The 19,578-nt window shown below is 43.1% G+C and overlaps 1 protein-coding gene across 1 annotated transcript in view; it reads left to right on the top strand.

Annotated features, from left to right (window-relative positions):
• TMEM117 (transmembrane protein 117) overlaps positions 1-10,466 on the top strand; it is a 310,171-nt gene extending 299,705 nt beyond the window's left edge. Inside the window, exon 8 of the mRNA XM_074942172.1 lies at positions 9,227-10,466. Within this exon, the coding sequence (XP_074798273.1) occupies positions 9,227-9,867 (641 nt within the window). The 3' untranslated portion in view covers positions 9,868-10,466. The remainder of the gene's footprint in view (positions 1-9,226) is intronic.
• The last annotated feature ends 9,112 nt before the right edge of the window (positions 10,467-19,578 follow it).

Raw genomic sequence — 19,578 nt, 5'->3', positions numbered from 1 at the left:
AGATTTCAATGGGATGTATGTTTCAAGGATGTATTCAGAGTAGCAGCGTGTTAGTCTGTATTCACAGAAAGAAAAGGAGGACTTGTGGCACCTTAGAGACTAACAAATGTATTAGAGCATAAGCTTTCGTGAGCTACAGCTCACTTCATCGGATGCATTCAGTGGAAAATACAGTGGGGAGATTTTATATACACAGAGAACATGAAACAATGGGTGTTACCATACAGACTGTAACAAGAGTGACCAGGAAAGGTGAGCTATTACCAGCAGGAGAGCTGGGGGGGGACGGGACAACGCCTAGTAGTGATAATCAAGGTGGGTCATTACCAGCACTTTACAAGAACAGAAGGAGGGGAAATAAACAAGGGGAAATAGTTTTACTTTGTGTAATGACCCATCCATTCCCAGTCTCTATTCAAGCCTAAGTTAATTGTATCCAGTTTGCAAATTAATTCCAATTCAGCAGTCTCTCGTTGGAGTCTGTTTTTCAAGTTTTTTTGTTGAAGAATTGCCACTTTTAGGTCTGTAATCGAGTGACCAAAGAGATTGAAGTGTTCTCCGACTGGTTTTTGAATTTTATAAGCCTGTTGCCAACTGTGTCCACATATCTATTCAGGGGACACCATCATAGGGCCTAATCACATCAGCCACACCATCAGAGGCTCGTTCACCTGCGCATCTACCAATGTGATATATGCCATCATGTGCCAGCAATGCCCCTCTGCCAAGTACATTGGCCAAACCGGACAGTCTCTACGTAAAAGAATAAATGGACACAAATCAGATGTCAAGAATTATAACATTCAAAAACCAGTCGGAGAACACTTCAGTCTCTTTGGTCACTCGATTACAGACCTAAAAGTGGCAATTCTTCAACAAAAAAACTTGAAAAACAGAGTCCAACGAGAGACTGCTGAATTGGAATTAATTTGCAAACTGGATACAATTAACTTAGGCTTGAATAGAGACTGGGAGTGGATGTGTCATTACACAAAGTAAAACTATTTCCCCTTGTTTATTTCCCCTCCTACTGTTCTTGTAAAGTGCTGGAAATGGCCCACCTTGATTATCACTACAAAAGGTTCCCTCCTCCACACCCCCGCTCTCCTGCTGGTAATAGCTCACCTTTCCTGGTCATTCTTGTTACACTCTGTATGGTAACACACATTGTTTCATGTTCTCTGTGTATATAAAATCTCCCCACTGTATTTTCCACTGAATGCATCCGATGAAGTGAGCTGTAGCTCACGAAAGCTTATGTTCTAATAAATTTGTTAGTCTCTAAGGTGCCACAAGTCCTCCTTTTCTTTTGTCAAGGATGTATGTTTACATCCTTTGCTGGACCAGCAACTAAATGTTTGCCCATTTCCCAAATGTATGTTAGGTGTTTTGTTTTGACTGCTGCTTTCACCCTTGAGTGCAGCACTGAGTATAATACTACATACAACAGCTTCCACATGAGGAGTAGAAAGAGTGGGACTGTTCAGCTTGGAAAAGCAGTGACTGAGGGAGGGAGATGACAGAGGGCTATAAAATTGTGAATGGTATGGGAAAAGTGAATAGGGAAAGGTTTACCTCACGCACAAACTAGGGGTCACCCAATGAAATGAATAGGCAGCAGGTTTAAATCTAACATAAGGAAATACTTCACACAACGCACAGTCAACCTGTGGAAGGCATTGCCAGGAGGTGCTGTAAAGGCCAAAATATAACTGGGTTAAAAAAATTAGCTAAGCCCCTGGTGGATAGGTCCATCAATGGCTATTAGCCAAGATGGTCATGGACACAACCCCATGCTCTAGATGTCCTTAAACCTCTGACTGCTGGAACCTGGGACTGGACAACAGGGGATGGATCACTGGACAAATTGCCCTGTTTTGTTCGCTCCCTCTGATGCATCTGGCACCAGCCACTGTCGGAAGACAGGATACTGGGCTACATGGACCATTGGTCTGACCCAGTGTGGCCATTCTTAAACTCCCACTTCAGGCAGCTTCTGTGCTAAAGCCCTGCTGTGGGCAAGGCTAAAAAACATGGTGGCAAAAATGCCAGCGGCCACTGTAAGCTAGTGCTCCTGACTGAATGAACATGAGTGGAGCTGAACCCATGCTAGAGCAATGGTGGGACCATTGCTTACAACTATTTGTTTAGATGTGGCTGACATTAAGATTTCATGATGAGTGACTCCAGTTTCCCAGCTTCCATTTTCGTCTACAAAATGTGAAATACTGTAAATGAAAGCTGGAAATCATCAATAGGTGGTTTCTACTGGAGTCTTGCAGTGGTAGTCTTGGTTTTGGTCCCGTTCCCATTCATTATCTTTATCATTAATCTGAGAAAAAAATTGCTGGTAAGGTTCGCAGATGACACACAGATTGGTGGTGTAGTAAATAATGATAAGTCAGCCCTATACAGCAATCTGGATTGCTTGGCTTGGATAGCTAGGCTGATTCAAACAATATACATTCTAACACATTATATGAAAGTTGCACATATAGGAACAAAGGATAGATGTCACAACTACAGGATGGGTTACTGTGTCTAGTGTAACCCCTCTTCAGAGTTTGCCAGCTCCTGGAGTGCCAGGCCTTAGAGCATCAAGCGGGGTCTACCCTATGAATTACAACCATATGGCTACCAAAGCCTCCAACACTATTTCCCCACATGCTTGGAGTCAGTGGTGGGGACAGAATGGACTGGAACCTCCTGCTGAGCCCAATAATGAGGCTTCTGCATGGGGTGATCTGGTAAAGCAGTTGCTAGGCCAATGATGAACCAGGGCTGCTCAGCTCCCTCCAGGGGAAGGGTCAGCCCGACTCAGAGGCAAAGAGACTAGGTTTAGTTTCATTTTGAGCTTCTTTTGAGTTGGGAGCTGAGAGAGAAGCAGAACAGCTTAGGTCCTACTCCCCATAGATGGGGGCTTTGAGCTGCTGTGGGATCCAGTCCATGAGTCAGGCCATTCCAGCCCTGCCGAGACCAGCATCCAGAGAGGCAGAGAGATGACCTGGCGCTAGCTACTGAGAACCAGCTGAGACTTCCACAGGACTCCAGACTTGGAGCCAGGCGAGCAGAGCCATAACTAAGCATTTTAGCGCCTGGGGTGAACAATCATATTTGCACCCCCTAAAGGTGACGTGTGGGAGGCACATGGGGTCACGTGGTCTCCCCAGATTTCTGCCTCCCATTTAGCACAGAGATTGTCAAACTATGGGGCGGGCCTCGCTAGTGGTTGCACCCCACAGTTTGAAAACCATCGCCTCCTGCCAGGAGCCAGCAGATTGGAAGCTGGTGGGAGCTGCCCAGCCCACTCGGACCCCTGGCTCTCTGTGCTGTGGGAGCCATGGTGCTGGCTGGCTGCCTGGAAGCCCTGCTTGCCCTGCTCCCTGAGCTGGGCCACCTCTGCACAGCCAGGTGCTCCCCAGGCAGGGTGGGCAGCACAGCTCCGAGTTGCACCCCTGACATGCTCTTGCCTCTGGCCTGAAGGAGCCTGGTGCCGGCCGGTGATCCCCCCTGGAGCCAGCTTCTGCCCGTGAAGCCTGGCTGCCATGAGATGCTCCCTGAGGAGCTCCCTGGAGTACTCATCCCCCTTGGGCTCCTACCTCTCAGCAACCCGGTCACACCCCCGTCCCCACCCAGGGACCTGCCATTGCCACCAGGTCACTTTCCGCACACTCCCTGCGCACAGAGCAGAACTTCCCCTTGGCCGCCCTGCCCCAGCCCCATGGCTTCTGAGCTTGTGGTCACACAGCCATTGCATCAAGCCTGGTGCCCAGCCCAGGTGCTGGGGGCAGGCAGCTGCTGGCAGGATGGACTCGCTCCTACCAGCTCCAGAAACCAAGGCTGTGAGAATGGAGCAACCCCCAGGGTTACCATATTTCAAGTACTCAAATAGAAGACATTACCGGGGGAGGGGGAGGAGGAACTGGAGGGGTTATTTGGAAAGGTGCTGGGGGTGTCTGTGGGGATATTTAGGGATTATTGGCGGGGGCATTTGGAGGGCACTGGAGGGGGTACCTTCAGCAGGGGTATACACTGGAGATGGGCTGCCTGTGCTCGGGGAGGGGGTGGGAGGCCAACTTAACTGAGGAGACCCAGCTGCTGCGGAGATGCTGCATTCAGGGCTCGCACTTCCCCCCATTCTCCTATCCCCTTCTCTTCCCCCTGCCCTATCCCATCCCCCTTCCTTCCCCACTGACTCTTCCCCCCACCTCACCCCCCTTCCACCATATCCCACCCTTGCAGGCACTAACCATTGTATAGAAAACAGGATGGTGGCCATATGGGGTGCCCAGCACACGCAGAAGGGAAGACAACTGGCACTGGGACCCAGGAGACGTCGTCCAGGCACAGAGGCACAGAGCACCTGCAGGAGAAGCAGCTCTGGACAACCCTCTCCACTCCCAGCCAAGGCCTCTGTTTGAGGGGGCAATGCCCTCCCTGCCCCAAACTACACTCATGGACTCCAGCCGACGCTGCTGTGCCCAGTCCTGCAGGGGGAGCTGGCACTGCTGGTCCTGATCCTGTGTTGCCCCATTTTTGCACCCCCGCCGGCTCTGCACCCTGGGCAGCTGACCCTTTCGCCCCACTCTAGCTACAGCCCTGCAGGGGAGGACCCTGCCCCACCAGGAATGAAGACACAGTAAGAGAACCATTTTTGTTTAAGCTGGCCAACATTCACAGCACTGCAGCACTTGTCTCTAGACTCATCTTCAATGCACACTTGCCTGGGAAGCTGGCAGGCTGGGAGCTAGTGGCTGGGAAGAGTTGTGAGTGTTGGGAAGTGGGACATTTGTTGATTTGCTAATGTGCTAATACCTGTTTATTGATGTGCTAGCACAAGGCTAACCTTTGCCTTCCCCAAATCCTATTTTCCTGCTCCCAATAAAGTCCCCCTTTGTTATATTGTTGTTTGGGGTGTGTCATTATTTTGCTGGGGTTCTGTTGCTGTATTTTATTGTGTCTTATGTACTAGGTTTTATACTCCTTGCCCATTAGTAGCATTATTCATTTTTTCCTAAGGGACATGTTTCTCTGGCACAGTGAAGAGTCACCTTGGGTGAAGGCACCCAGCATCAGAAAAAAATAACAGGATCCTATTCACACGAGGAGAGGGGAAAAGCCACTCTAAGTAGCCAGCATCAGGGAGGAGGTTTGCGCTTAGGGTGACCAGACAGCAAGTGTGAAAAATTGGGACGGGGGGGAGTGTGGGGTAATAGGCACCTATATAAGAAAAAGTCCCAAATTATCAAGACTGTCCCTATAAAATTGGGACATCTGATCACCCTACTTGGACTATGCCTCAAGGGAGGGGCTACACTAGAAAGAAGCGACTCTAAAAAGAACTTAGGTGGATAAGCCCGTGAACATAAGCTCACAGTGCAATTCTACATCTAAGAGGGTTAACATAACCCTTGGATGGAATGAATAGAAGAATTTGTGAGTAGGAAGGTGGTGTGAACTCAGTATATGGCATTAGTGGGACTGGTACTGAAATACAGTATTCAGTTGCGGTCTCCACACTTTAAAAAATGTGTTGAAAGACTGTGTATGGTTCAGAGACGCGCCAGAAGAATGATTTAGAGTCTGTAAAACTTGCTTTGCAGTGAGAGATTTAAGAAGCTCAATCTATTTAATTTATAACAAAGAAGGTTAAGAGGTAACTTGATCACAGTCTCTAAGGCACAGATCCTTAAAGTATTTAGGGGCCTAACACCCATGGGTTAGGTGTTAGGCCCCTAAATACTTTAAGGATCTGTGCCTTAGAGACTGTGATCAAGTCTCTGGATCTGGGCATAAGCATCTACACAGGGAAGATATTTCTGATAGGAGCTCTTTAATCTAGCATACAAAGGCATAAGAAAACCCAATGGCTGGAAGCTGAAGCTAGACAAATTCTAGATAAAGGACAAATATTTTTAACACTGAGGGTAATTAACCGTTGTAACAAGTTACCAAATGATCTGGTGGATTATCCATCACTTGAAGTCTTTAAGTCAAGACTGGATGTTTTTCTAAAAGATATGCTCTAGCCCAACTAGATGTTATGGACCTGATGCTGAAATTATTGTGTGGTGATCTTTGGTCTGTGTTATGCAGGAGGCTAGACTCGTAATGGTCCCTTTTGGACTGGCCATCTACAGATCTGTACAGGAGTATAACATATGTTGCATTATGCTTAATTTTTTTCCTAATTTCAATCTCTTCCATTACTCGTCCTATCCCTCTTCACTTGCAGGTGTGTCAGCTTGAAGCAAAGTATTATAATCTTCCTACAAATGCCCATAACAGTCCACCCATTTCCTACCATCCCCTACACCTAGCAAGGCTCTCTGCAGAGCCTCTTGCCTTGTTTCCATGGAAACAAAAAGCACAGTAACATAGCCTATTTCCTAGTGGTGCCAATCAGAGAAGAAAGCATGTGAGGAGGTAGCTCCTCCAGGCAGGCTGAAGAGGCATGAGAGAACCCTCCTGAATGCAGGTGATGGCCTCATAGCCTGTGTGGGAGGAGGTGTGAAAACCGTTAGTGACCTATTTCCAACTCTGAGCTTGGCACGCAAACAGAACTGAATGTGCAACCCAGCAGGAACCTTTACATTCAGAGTGAAAAATATAGCAGAGGTTTGATGATGAGTGTGGTGCCATAAAATATGACAAAACAGGTTACCGTTACAATCAGGACTCTAAAGGTAACTGACATGTACAAAAGATGTTTTGGGTGCAATAAAACCCTAGTTTTGCATCTAGGGGCATGGTGGTTTAGAATTTGTATTTCTTGGTATTTTGTGTTTAGTTTACATTTTTATGAGTATTATTAATGTCTCAGGGACCATTTAAGGGACTAAAGTAATAGGAAATATGGAGCTAACTTCTGCTTTCAGCTATGCTGATGAAAATCCAGAATAATACCAATAGCTTCAGTGGTGTTTGTGAGGACTTATACTCTTGAAACTGACAGCAGAATTTCCTCCCTGGTCTTTCGGTAATTTAGTTTCTGGATAGGGCCACAAGAAAATTAATGCTCATGTTTATTCTCATCCAGAATGGCCATCTGGGTTAAAAAAATCACTTTAAAAACATAAATACAAATACCAAACTATAAGGAGTTACTTTACTGAGACATTCAAATTAATGGCAGAACATGAGTGCACAGCCTGACAGTAATTTCAACCACACCACTGCTTACCAAACCAATAAAGTAACTCATCTTTGAGATTCTGTTTCATGTGTATATTTTTATTTACTGATGTAAGCCGAGTCAGGATGAGCTCTACCCTGACATCTGGTGGCGAGTCATGGTGGGTTGTGGAAAAGAACTTCAGGAGCTGATCTCATTTGCATAGGCACACCCACCCTGCCTAGATGGTCACTTTGGCTGCTGTAGGAGCCCCAGTTTCTCTGTTATTGGGGCAGGAATAAACTGTTATTATCCTGATTATGTGAATCAAGGACAGTGGAACTGTACTTGGCCTTTTGTTATGATGGAGGGACTCACCATCAACTAAGCAGCACTCGCTAGGCAAGGGTCATGGGTTCCAAAACTCAGTGAATGGAGAGAGGCTGGGGGAAGGTATTAATACTTGGTGGCATGGGCCCCCTGGTGAGGGCATTACATGCTAATTGCACTTCCTTCTCTCTCCACTATAGAATATCAGAGCTAATTTTGATTTTATTAGGAGCCTAGTTACAGGCTGCTGAGCTGAACTCACTTTGGGCTAGTGGTGTACCAGCATTGAGGCTCACCTACTACAAGCTGAAATCACAAAAGAGCTAAACTTACTAAGAGCTGAAATCACTGAGTGTTGTGTTAAGTAGTAGGGGATCCTGAGGATATATGGCGGAGTAGTTTGCAGCACGGTGAGCGGAACAGCTTGTGGAGCAGAGCAGTTTGTCGGATGCCTGGAGCAGCTCATGGGGGTGGCTGGCAGAGTGGAGCCCCATGAAGAGGTGGGGTAATCAGCTTTGGACCACGTAAGGTGCCCCTTAACAACTCCCTCCCGCCCATCTCAACTGCAGATAAACTTTCGAACTCTGGGGCTGCCCTGACCAGGGACAGAGACTTTTGGGACTTTTCTGTGATTTTGGGTTGCTGGACTCAAGAACCAAAGGGAAAGGACATGCCCCAGTTTGCTTGGGGTCGGTTTTTTGCTCATGGGTTGTGTTATGAATCCTGTTGGTGGTGTTTCCCCAACATAATGCCACATTGTTTCTCTCTGTTATTAAAAGGCTTTTTGCTACACTCAGACTCTGTGCTTGCGAGAGGGGAAGTATTGCCTCTTGGAGGCGCCCAGCGGGGGTGGTATATATTTGTCCCAGGTCACTGGGTGGGGGCTCGAGCCGGTTTTGCATTGTGTTGTTGGAATGGAACCCCTAGATACTGAACCCGGCCCTTGTTGCTGCCAACTCTGATGCGCAGAAGGGTTACATTTTAACTAAACATCAACACAGCTCAACGTTGGTAATTACCAGCAAATATACTCCTTAGTGTCTTATGTCCAAAATCACTTAATGCAGCAGTTAGATATACTTGTGCATCCACAGTCCTAAAAATGTCTTTAACTGTATGTGAATGTGATGAGTTCTTGGACATTGCTAATACCATGTCAAGGTAAGATCTTAAGATGTTTCCAGTTAATAAGTAGGCTCTGACAATACTGCAATGGCATCTATACAAAGAATAGTTACTAAAGTAGTATCTTGTATGTACTTTGGATACCATGTCTCAGAACCACCATACCTGCCACGTACATCTGTCTGGGCTTTACTGCGTGAGTACTAATCAATCACAGTACGTACCATTAAAGCAATGTAATTGTCATCTTTTCAAAGCATCTCACCGCTAGCATACAAAGAGTTCTATCAAATGTAGCCTTTTCAAGGAGAATTTTCATGCAACTATTTTTAAAATCCTGAAATTAGTTCTTTTTAGATTGATGTAAACCACATCACCTAATGGTTTAATCAACAGGTCACCTACAAACTGCAGTATGAATTCAATTGATATACTGTTGTACTGCTCTACAAAATGATTTATTATGTGCCTAGACATAATTATGAAATACTAAGAGAGATTCAAGAATAAATCTGGGTCTGCTGAGAATTTCATTATAACTTTGTTTTACAGGTTAATTGAATGAAACATTTTATCTGAGGGGCATTTACTGTATCAGCACAGTTGTGATACTTATAAAAAGGACATCAGATGACACTGTTTTCTTTTTTCAAACAGGTAAATGGTTTAACTATGGAATTATCTTTCTGGTTTTAATCCTGGATCTAAATATGTGGAAGAATCAAATATTTTACAAACCTCATGAATATGGTCAGTATATTGGTCCTGGACAGAAGATCTACACAGTGGAGGACTCAGAAAGCTTAAAGGACCTTAACAGAACCAAGTTATCCTGGGATTGGAGATCAAATAACACAAACCCTCTGACTAACAGGACTTATGCTGAGGGAGACATGTTCTTGCATAGCAGATATACAGGGACTAGCCTTGATGTCAAATGCCTGGCCTTTATTCCAAGTTTGCTCGCTTTTGCTTTGTTTGGGTTCTTCATCTGGTTCTTTGGGCGATTTCAGAAAACTGAGCAAGGCATGGAGAATCTGGACAAATCATACACAAGAATGAAAAGGAAGTCACCATCAGACATGGGAATGACACGAGAAAATACACAGGTTTTAGTGGAGAAAACTTTAAGTTTTCAAGATCCACATTTAGTATCCATAAAATCAGACTTAAGTGAAATTGTCTTTAATTCTTCCCTTCTAACTTCTGAAAACTTGAGCTTACAGTTGAATGAACAAGACAGCCCATTACAACCAATGACAGAGGCTTCTGCGCCTAAGAGTGATCCCATGACCTAGAGCCAACCACCCAGAAAAGAAATATTTAAATAACCAATTATTGTGAGAGTTCAGTTTTTGTAAGTTAAGGTTTACATAGTGTTTAGCACAAGAAATATAACCCGTGCCACAAAGGTGCTCAACATGCTTTTTCTAGGAATTTTGTTTTCTATTTGTATTATAATATATGTGCCTACTGTATAGCTAACATTCCTTTATAGATTGCTTCTCAGAATTGCACAAACTATTTATTAATACATTGATGTTACTGTGTAATAGTGCATAGGTAAATATTTGCAGGTATAAAATTCTAACCGTGTTGGTGCCTTGAAACATTAAACTGATTTTTAACTCAACACCAGAAGATATAGAGAACAATTCTTCTAACCTATTTTGCAAGGGTATTTTTGTATGCAATTATTTAGAATGTCATTTGATTTCTTACCAATAGATGTAGAGATTTCTGAAGAACGGTTCCTGATAAGATGTCACACTAAAGGTTTCAGAGTAGCAGCCATGTTAGTCTGTATCCGCAAAAAGAACAGGAGTACTTGTGGCACCTTAGAGACTAACCAATTTATTTGAGCATAAGCTTTCGTGGGCTACAGCTCACTTCATCAGATGCATTCAGTGGAAAATATAGTAGGACGATTTTATATACACAGAGAACATGAAACAATGGGTGTTACCATACACACTATAACAAGAGTGATCAGTTAAGGTGAGCTGTTACCAGCAGGAGAGAAAAAAAACGGATGATGAAGATGTCATCAATGTAGCGCAACACCACATTCTACAAGCCATTACCCTCTGATCCCACGGAGGGTTACCAAAAGAAACTACACCATCTGCTCAAGAAACTCCCTGAAAAAGCACAAGAGCAAATCCGCACAGACACACCCCTAGAACTCCGACCAGGGATATTCTATCTGCTACCCAAGATCCATAAACCTGGAAATCCTGGACGCCCCATCATCTCAGGCATTCGCACCCTGACAGCAGGATTGTCTGGCTATGTAGACTCCTTCCTCAGGCACTATGCTACCAGCACTCCTAGTTATCTTCGAGACACCACTGACTTCCAGAGGAAACTACAATCCATCGGTGATCTTCCTGAATACACCATCCTAGCCACTATGAATGTAGAAGCCCTCCACACCAACATTCCACACAAAGATGGACTACAAGCCGTCAGGAACAGTATCCCCGATAATGTCACGGCAAACCTGGTGGCTGAACTTTGTGACTTTGTCCTCACCCATAACTATTTCACATTTGGGGACAATGTATACCCTCAAATCAGCGGCACTGCTATGGGTACCCGCATAGCCCCACAGTATGCCAACATTTTTATGGCTGACTTAGAACAACGCTTCCTCAGCTCTCGTCCCCTAATGCCCCTACTCTACTTGCGCTACACTGATGACATCTTCATCATCTGGACCCATGGAAAAGAAGCCCTTGAGGAATTCCACCATGATTTCAACAATTTCCATCCCACCATCAACCTCAGCCTGGTCCAGTCCACACAAGAGATCAACTTCCTGCACACTACAGTGCTAATAAGCGATGGTCACATAAACACCACCCTATACCGGAAACCTACTTACCGCTCGGCCTACCTACATGCCTCCAGCTTTCATCCAGACCACACCACATGATCCATTGTCTACAGCCAAGCTCTACAATACAACTGCATTTGCTCCAACCCCTCAGAGACAAACACCTACAAGATCTCTATCAAGCGTTCTTACAACTACAATACCCACCTGCCGAAGTGAAGAAACAGATTGACAGAGCCAGAAGAGTACCCAGAAGTTACCTGCTACAGGACAGGCCCAACAAAGAAAGTAACAGAAAGCCACTAGCCGTCACCTTCAGCCCCCAACTAAAACCTCTCCAGCACATCATCAAGGATCTACAACCTATCCTGAAGGACAACCCATCACTCTCACAGATCTTGGGAGACAGGCCTGACCTTGCTTACAGACAGCCCCCCAACCTGAAGCAAATACTCACCAGCAACCACACACCACACAACAAAAACACTAACTCAAGGAACCTATCCTTGTAACAAAGCCCGTTGCCAACTGTGTCCACATATCTATTCAGGGGACACCATCATAGGGCCTAATCACATCAGAGGCTCGTTCACCTGCACCTCTACCAATGTGATATATGCCATCATGTGCCAGCAATGCCCCTCTGCCATGTACATTGGCCAAACCGGACAGTCTCTACGTAAAAGAATAAATGGACACAAATCAGACGTCAAGAATTATAACATTCAAAAACCAGTCGGAAAACACTTCAATCTCTCTGGTCACTCAATTACAGAGTTAAAAGTGGCAATTCTTCAACAAAAAACTTGAAAAACAGAGTCCAACGAGAGACTGCTGAATTGGAATTAATTTGCAAACTGGACACCATTAAATTGGGCTTGAATAAAGACTGGGAGTGGATGTGTCATTACGCAAAGTAAAACTATTTCCCCATGTTTATTTTCCCCCCCCTACTGTTCCTGACACATTCTTGTCAACTGCTGGAAATGGCCCATCTTGATTATCTCTACAAAAGGTTTTTTTTCTCTCCTGCTGGTAATAGCTCACCTTATCTGATCACTCTCGTTATAGTGTGTATGGTAACACCCATTGTTTCATGTTCTCTGGGTATATAAAATCGTCCTACTGTATTTTCCGCTGCATGCATCCAATGAAGTGGGCTGTAGCCCACGAAAGCTTATGCTCAAATAAATTGGTTAGTTTCTAAGGTGCCACAAGTACTCCTTTTCTTTTTACATTAAAGGTTGACTTTGTTATTTACTCAGCTGTAGGGTCAGTGACTTTGATAAGTGGACTGCAGAGAAGCATTTTGATTACCTTTTAATTTTTGCTGGCTGCCTGCCAAATACAAATACAGCTTCATAACAGAGTAACAGTAGAGTGATAATGCAGCATGGGTCACTACTTGTGAAAATAGGACTTTCTCGATCAGTAATTGCAATTAGATGATAATGCCAATTATGTTTTTCATAATTAAAGATAAACTGCTACTTGATTAAAAATCCTGCCCTTCACCTTTCAGAAACAAAGGTTAAAATGATAGTTGGAGCAACAGTCGATATCCCTTCATCAATACAACCTGTGCAATGCCAAAGAACCAGTGTAGTGATTACAGGAAAGAACACAGAGCCCATAGCCTTCAGTGTTTTACAACTTTATGTAACTATGGTTTGGGATACATTATACTGGGAAATGTACAACACAACTGACAGCTTTAACTTCTTCAAAGACTGAAACAATGGTGTGAGGGATGGATAGTGAATGCATGGAATAGATTAGCAAGTGAATTGTCCTGAATTCCCCCCCCCCACCCCTTTCAAGAATTAAACACTGTCCGTTAATGGAACCTAGCAGCAAAAACATGGAGGAATTGTTTTTGCAGCCTTTTTAAAGGCTACTTGGAATCTGAATTCCTCTGATGTCTGTTCAAGCTATATACTCTAAAAACATAGCAAATCTAAAATACCAGAAAAACTCTGATTTGCCTCTAATTTAGTTTCATAAATTGTTGTTACAAGTTACTAAATAAGAAGTCATTTTAAAGTCTGAATTATTTCCCTATCTCTTACTGATGTTGCTGTATTTTGTCTTCATGTTTTTTTTAATCTCAGTTGTTTTGATCTATCTGCTTTTAAGTTCTCAGCATGGTGAATTTAGCATGCATAATAGAACTATGCATTTATTATCTGTCTCTTGAGAGCCAATTGAATAAACATCATTCAACAATTGTTTATCATGTGGCAGGAACCTATCCTCTGTTAGGGTTTTTTTGTGTTTTGTTTTAACATTTCGCCCATACTTTGTCCTATTTAGAATCATAAATATTTCTGACATTAAAAATCCAGACATCGAAATCATTGTAATATCAAAACCAACCATTTTGCCTATGGAAAGTTAATATTTTATCAAGAGAAAGTTTCCTTTTTAATGAGGCTGAATTTTTATCTACCAGAAATTATAGCTATAAAAAAAATCTATTATTAGCATTTGGTTACTGCAGCCTGTAAACTTGTTCAGTCTGTTTAAGATAGAACTTATCTATTCAAAGCCAAGCTATTCACTACTTATGGTAAAATACTCTCAGATTCTCCCTTTACTGTGTAGGAAGTGATTATAGTTATGCTTTATGTCAAAGCAGGACTTGATATGGACAAATAGGTAGACAAAATGGCTAATTATTTTTGCAAACACATGCTCCTCCATGTGATTTGGAAGACTTACTCCAAAATATCAAACCCGTCTGTGAATTGCTTTGTTTTTTCTGTGCATAGGGTGGCTAAGTCCATTAATATGTAAGCAGAAAATGAAAGACTGACTTGAGCCTTGCTGCTTGCATGATTACATGACTCTAAAGCAACCGTTATTAAGCAACTGATCCACAGCTAAAATAATTCTGTGACCTTACAAGTTAATGCTTTTAAGGTCGCCACAAGACTGCATACAAGAGAGAGAAAATCAAGTAATCCTGAGATTTTCTATGAGTGCTTAAATTAAGAGTCAAGCAGAGAAACTGTACCCAAAATGGATTCAAAAGGAGTCACAGGATTCAGCATGACCCTTGCAGTCAACTCTGCACTTTAATTAAAGGAAGCAATTGAAAAGGCACTAGTTTTACAGTAACTGTTGCTGTATATATTTGTAAACACAGAAGTAGATATGTTCATTCTTTCCATGGTAGTTCTTATTTAACATTCACAATATGCTTTCTTACATCAAAATGGAAACCTTTTCTAATCTAAGGGCCTTATCGAGCACCAATAGCCATTACCTTGATATGTATGGTCTACCTACCACAGAAAATGAAAATAACCCCCAAGGACTCCAAAACCTCGTCCTCATGAGTGAGTTGGAGAGGTTGGTGGGGGGAGAGAACTTGTGGTTCTCAAGCCTGAACCATGCAGGAGTTGCTGTCCCTTTATAGCTGAACTATATCTGCTGAACTATATCTGCTTTGTGAGAGAATGTATTTGGTACAGTAGCTTTTTACATTCACATATATTGCAAGATATCATGATAACAGGTACCCTAAAAATAATAGCAAAGGTTATCCCAGGGATAAGCATGCAGGATTTATGAGCATACAAGTGCTTACAAACGTCTCTATGAGCATCTGTAGTGATTACATTTGCTGACACAGAAATGACATGGAACAAATGGAGGGTAAGTACATTTTTGAAACAGCCCTTAAAAACAGACTCTGCTTACTTGGCTATAGGTTTTTGGTTTTTTAATTATTTATTCGCAAGAAATGGCCCATATCCTTAAGGAGACACTTCAGTACTGCCCTCCTTATTTTATAATGCTCCAGGAAATTGCTTCACTCTACCTCACTTCTTCCCCCATTCCTTCAGGTCCTCATCCCTGGTCCTTCCTATAATTTGGCATTATTAGTTTTAGAACATTCTCCTCTGCAGTTGCCATTACCTGGAACAATTTTTCTCTATTTTCCCACCTGCCAGCTGTAAAAATCAGTAAAATCTCAGCCAAACCTGTATCTTTTCTTCCGAGTACATTTCTCTTCTCTACTATTTTTTTTTAACATTTAGCTGTATTAAATGTTAACTTAAATTAAATTGTAGCTCTATTATCTGCCTCGCTGAATGCTTTTGAGTTAATTTGCATGAAAAGCTAACTTGTTCTGTTTTAAATATATTCTCTACTCTGGCTCTAGGCACAGTAATTGTGAATTAACTTCTTGACTGCATTTGCACCTCACACTCCTAATGTGTTTAGCTTTCATCTTTCCTTCCTTGAATAGCCTCCATAGCACTAGCCACATGAGAGACAGAAATAGGACCACAGAAGCTGGAGATCTAAAACCGCACTAGATTGTCAAGTACAGAGGATCGGCCACCACTAAATGATGCATCAGACACTCAACACACACTTCTAGATTTTAACTAATGAATCCAATGAGCTATTGTGCAACAATCTTAGTAACTTGTTAACAGAGGTACAAGGGAAGTTTGTATCTCAGGCCATAGTCTTGTAGGTATTCAAGAAGCTGCATGTGGTTTTGACCAGCTCTTTGGGTAGCATTTACAAGGAAAGGTCTGAAGTTTTGAACAGACTATAAGAATAATAAAAGTCAGAGACAGATCCAAGATTGTATAAGCACATAAAGCTGATCCTCTTGCAATTGCTGGGTATAGTATACAGATGAGGAATGAACTATATCAGATGTTAAACTGATACTATTCTTGGAGTTGAGTGGCAGAAATACTCAGGATGACGTACTGCAGATGCTTTGGTTCAAGTTACATTTATGAACAAACAATTGTAAACCTTTTATCACTATAGAGATTTCCCAAGTTACAGCAAACACATCAAACACACAAACAGTTCTGGCACAGTTACTGTACAGCCAATTCTTTGGCTAAACTGACGAAGGGGCTGTTCATCCTACCCATCATCATTTCACTAGGCTCTTAAACTATCCACAGTGGGGAGCTGGGGCTTTCAGAATGTAACACATAGTTTCAAACTACTAGAAATGGGCAAATGGAGAAAAGTAAGGATGGTCAAATTAATAACTCCTTGAATTTGTACCCCAAACTTGCGATGAAGTTGGGGGCATGGTCATGGGGCAAATCATTTATTTAAACAGTTCAGAAACAAAAAGAAAGTCCTGTATCATTTGAATTCTCAAAGGGAGATGTGGAACACATTAACCCTACACTCTGAAGTGCCAGCCCCCAAGCTGTTAAAAATAAACATAGAAGAAACTATAACCAGTAGGGCATTTCCCCTGCCCTAAAGAGAGGCATTAGGAATCCTCTTTTTCCAGCCTTTAGGAAGATCTTCCATCACAGTAGGAGGGAGCTAGGGTATGTTGAGGTAGGGGACCGTGTTAAAGAGAGGTTGTCATGGCTTGGAAAGGAGTGAGACTGAAAAACACTGGCTAAGTAAGACACACACCTTTGGATGCTTGTCTTGAACTTTAAACCTTTGAAAGTTTGCCCAGCAAAACTGAAAAAGTTCAGAGGTGAGGTACAGAAAACAACCAAACGTTCTTTTTCTTACCCAAAACTGGGGAGGACATTCCTGGAGGAGCCTTGATAGCCTATTGGGTAAAGCATCAGACATTTTTATTTTCTTTGCCTTTATGTGATGTCAGCTCATCCTGGTGACCTGGTGTTTGCTGTGGTTTGGGGCAGGGAAGTTGTCTTTACTTGGTGTTGAAAGGCTATGCATATCTTTGGAACAATAAAAAATGAAAATCTGCATTATTTTGAGGCCTTCCCTATAGTGCTCACAAGCAGCTCCTAGCTCCCTGATTCATAATTATGGCTTCTTTCTGATACCCACTAATAGCTCCTCTATGCAGAGGAAGTTTGAGATCAGCAACTCCTCTCTGCATGTTTTCTCGGGAGAGGCACGTAGAAGAAGAAACTTGATCCTTCTTTTGGGAGGAAGAGTTTGAGTCTAATCTTCTACCTTCCACTCCATGGCAACCCTTCACTGGAGAGGGAAAAAGCATGAGGCCAATGCCCCCAGCAGGGGAACCACTAAATACCCTTCTCTCTGCCAGCTTCTCCATAGGACAACAGAGATCCTTCTTCCTCCTCTTCACCAGCACTACTTGCTCCACATTAAGGAGACCAGGCCTCAGCAAAGCCCTGTTCCTATTTCCAAGTTCCAACAGGGCCTAATCTCTCTGCTAGGTCTTGCTAGGCCCCACTTCAAATTAGCTCAGCGTTAGTCATAATACTAATAATAAAACACATAGCATTTACAGTGTGCTTTTCATCTGCAGCGCTCAAAGCACTGGCTAGGCATTGTTAGCCACATTTTACAGCTGGGGAAGCTGAGGAAAGTTATACCAGTATGTCCAAGAGTTAAATCCACTCCACAGGGTGGCAGATGGATTCAGCAACAGATGGAATTACATGGATGAGCTGGCCTCTGCAAATGCTTCACTTGTGGTGAGATGGAGTTGTGGCTGCACAGAGCTAATGGAGCCCAAATGACTAGTGATGGGGGATAGTAGAAGGCACATATCCTGTGCTAACCCTTCAAATTAATATTTGGTTTAAGTTTGTGTGTGTCTCATCTGAACTATACCGATATACACTATATGAACTATATCCTTAGAAAATCCACATCTGTCACAACATCATTGTGTGATTGGCGTATTTGCCAAAGGAATTACTTTACGTCAAACACTTTCATAAATGATAAGTTACAGTAGAAGGCCAGACCCATAGACATAAGAACAGAACATAAGAACAAAGGAACGGCCACACTGGGTCAGCCCAAAGGTCCATCTAGCCCAGTATCCTGTCGTCCAACAGTGGCCAGTGCCCGGTGCTTCAGAGGGAATGAACAGAACAGATAATCATCAAGTGCTCTATCCCATGTCACCCATTCCCAGCTTCTGGCAAAGAGAGGCTAGGAACCCCATCCCTGCCCATCCTGGCTAATAGCCATTGATGGACCTATCCTCCATGAAATTATCTAGTTACTTTTTGAACCCTGTTATAGTCTCGGCCAATACAATACTCTTATCACCTTGCTGTTAGACACAGCTAATAGCACTTCCTTTGACTTCAGATTGGTGGGGGGGGGCTGCAGAAATTAAAGTATTTTAGCTCATTGTTGTAGGCTCTGCACTTGACATCTGAATAGCTTATCTGCAGGTGAAATTCACCCTCCATTGCTTTTCTCATCAGAGTGATTTGGGGGATGGGAGGGGTTAGGTCTGTTTGGCTCCTGCTTTCCCTTCCATGCACTTTTTCCATTGGGCAGCTCTGAATGCAAAACACCTATTGGAGGACCATAGCTGGTTGTAATTATTTATCTAGTGCCCTTTGCGCCCAAAGCTGTGCACAATTGATGAAACTATGCTTAAGAAGCAACAGTTTCCTTCCCCAAAGAGTTAACAATCTGAAGACACAGTAGATTTAAGGTCAGTTCATTACAATACTGCACAAAGACTGGGGCTGGTCTTTACAACCAGGAGGTTTCATGAAAAACATAAGGTTTTAGCTCACTGGGGTTTTTCATGAAAAATTTGTTATTGGTTCTAGTAATATGCAAACAAGCATAACAATGGAACAATGTCTGCTACATTTTTCTGATTATTAAGGGAGCACTCCCTACCCCTCCAACTGCTAGATTCTGGGAAAAGGTGGGGCAGCAGGGAGAGTGGTATTTCTTCCCAGCCCCCAGCATTCCTCTGCTGCTCTCTCTCTAATTCCTGTGAGGAACAAGTGACTTCAGCTTGCCATATCTTTGTCTAAAAGGGCACTGGTGATCTTTACACACATAGCCTTTTCCTTCTCCCCACCCCATGACTGCTATGGCTTCTTCTTGGGGCTGCTCCCCTTCCCACAGCCCTCCAGGTTGTCTGTTTTTAAGAAACCGCAGATCCTCCCTACTCTTCGGATAGCTACAACTGCTACTCTCTGTCCCCCCAGTGTTTTGATGACACAGGATTCTAGCTGCAGAAGAAGGAGGCAATCAGGAAGGACAATGAAGACAAGGGAATCAATCAGTCAAAAATTAAAATGCAAGTTTACATTGTTAAAAAAATCAAGACTGGCCATTTTCTTACTTTTTTCCAAAAATGGCATTTGGGGACAGAATCACACATTCCTTTCCTGAGTCAGGCTAGTTCTCAGTTTCTTAACTGCTCAGTTTTTCCATATGATTTTTTCCCTTTCTTCCA

The sequence above is a fragment of the Natator depressus genome, chromosome 1 (assembly GCF_965152275.1).
Source record: "Natator depressus isolate rNatDep1 chromosome 1, rNatDep2.hap1, whole genome shotgun sequence".
NCBI lineage: Eukaryota > Metazoa > Chordata > Testudines > Cheloniidae > Natator > Natator depressus.
Note: the sequence above shows the minus strand (reverse complement) of the source record. Positions and strands in the feature narration are given on the sequence as shown.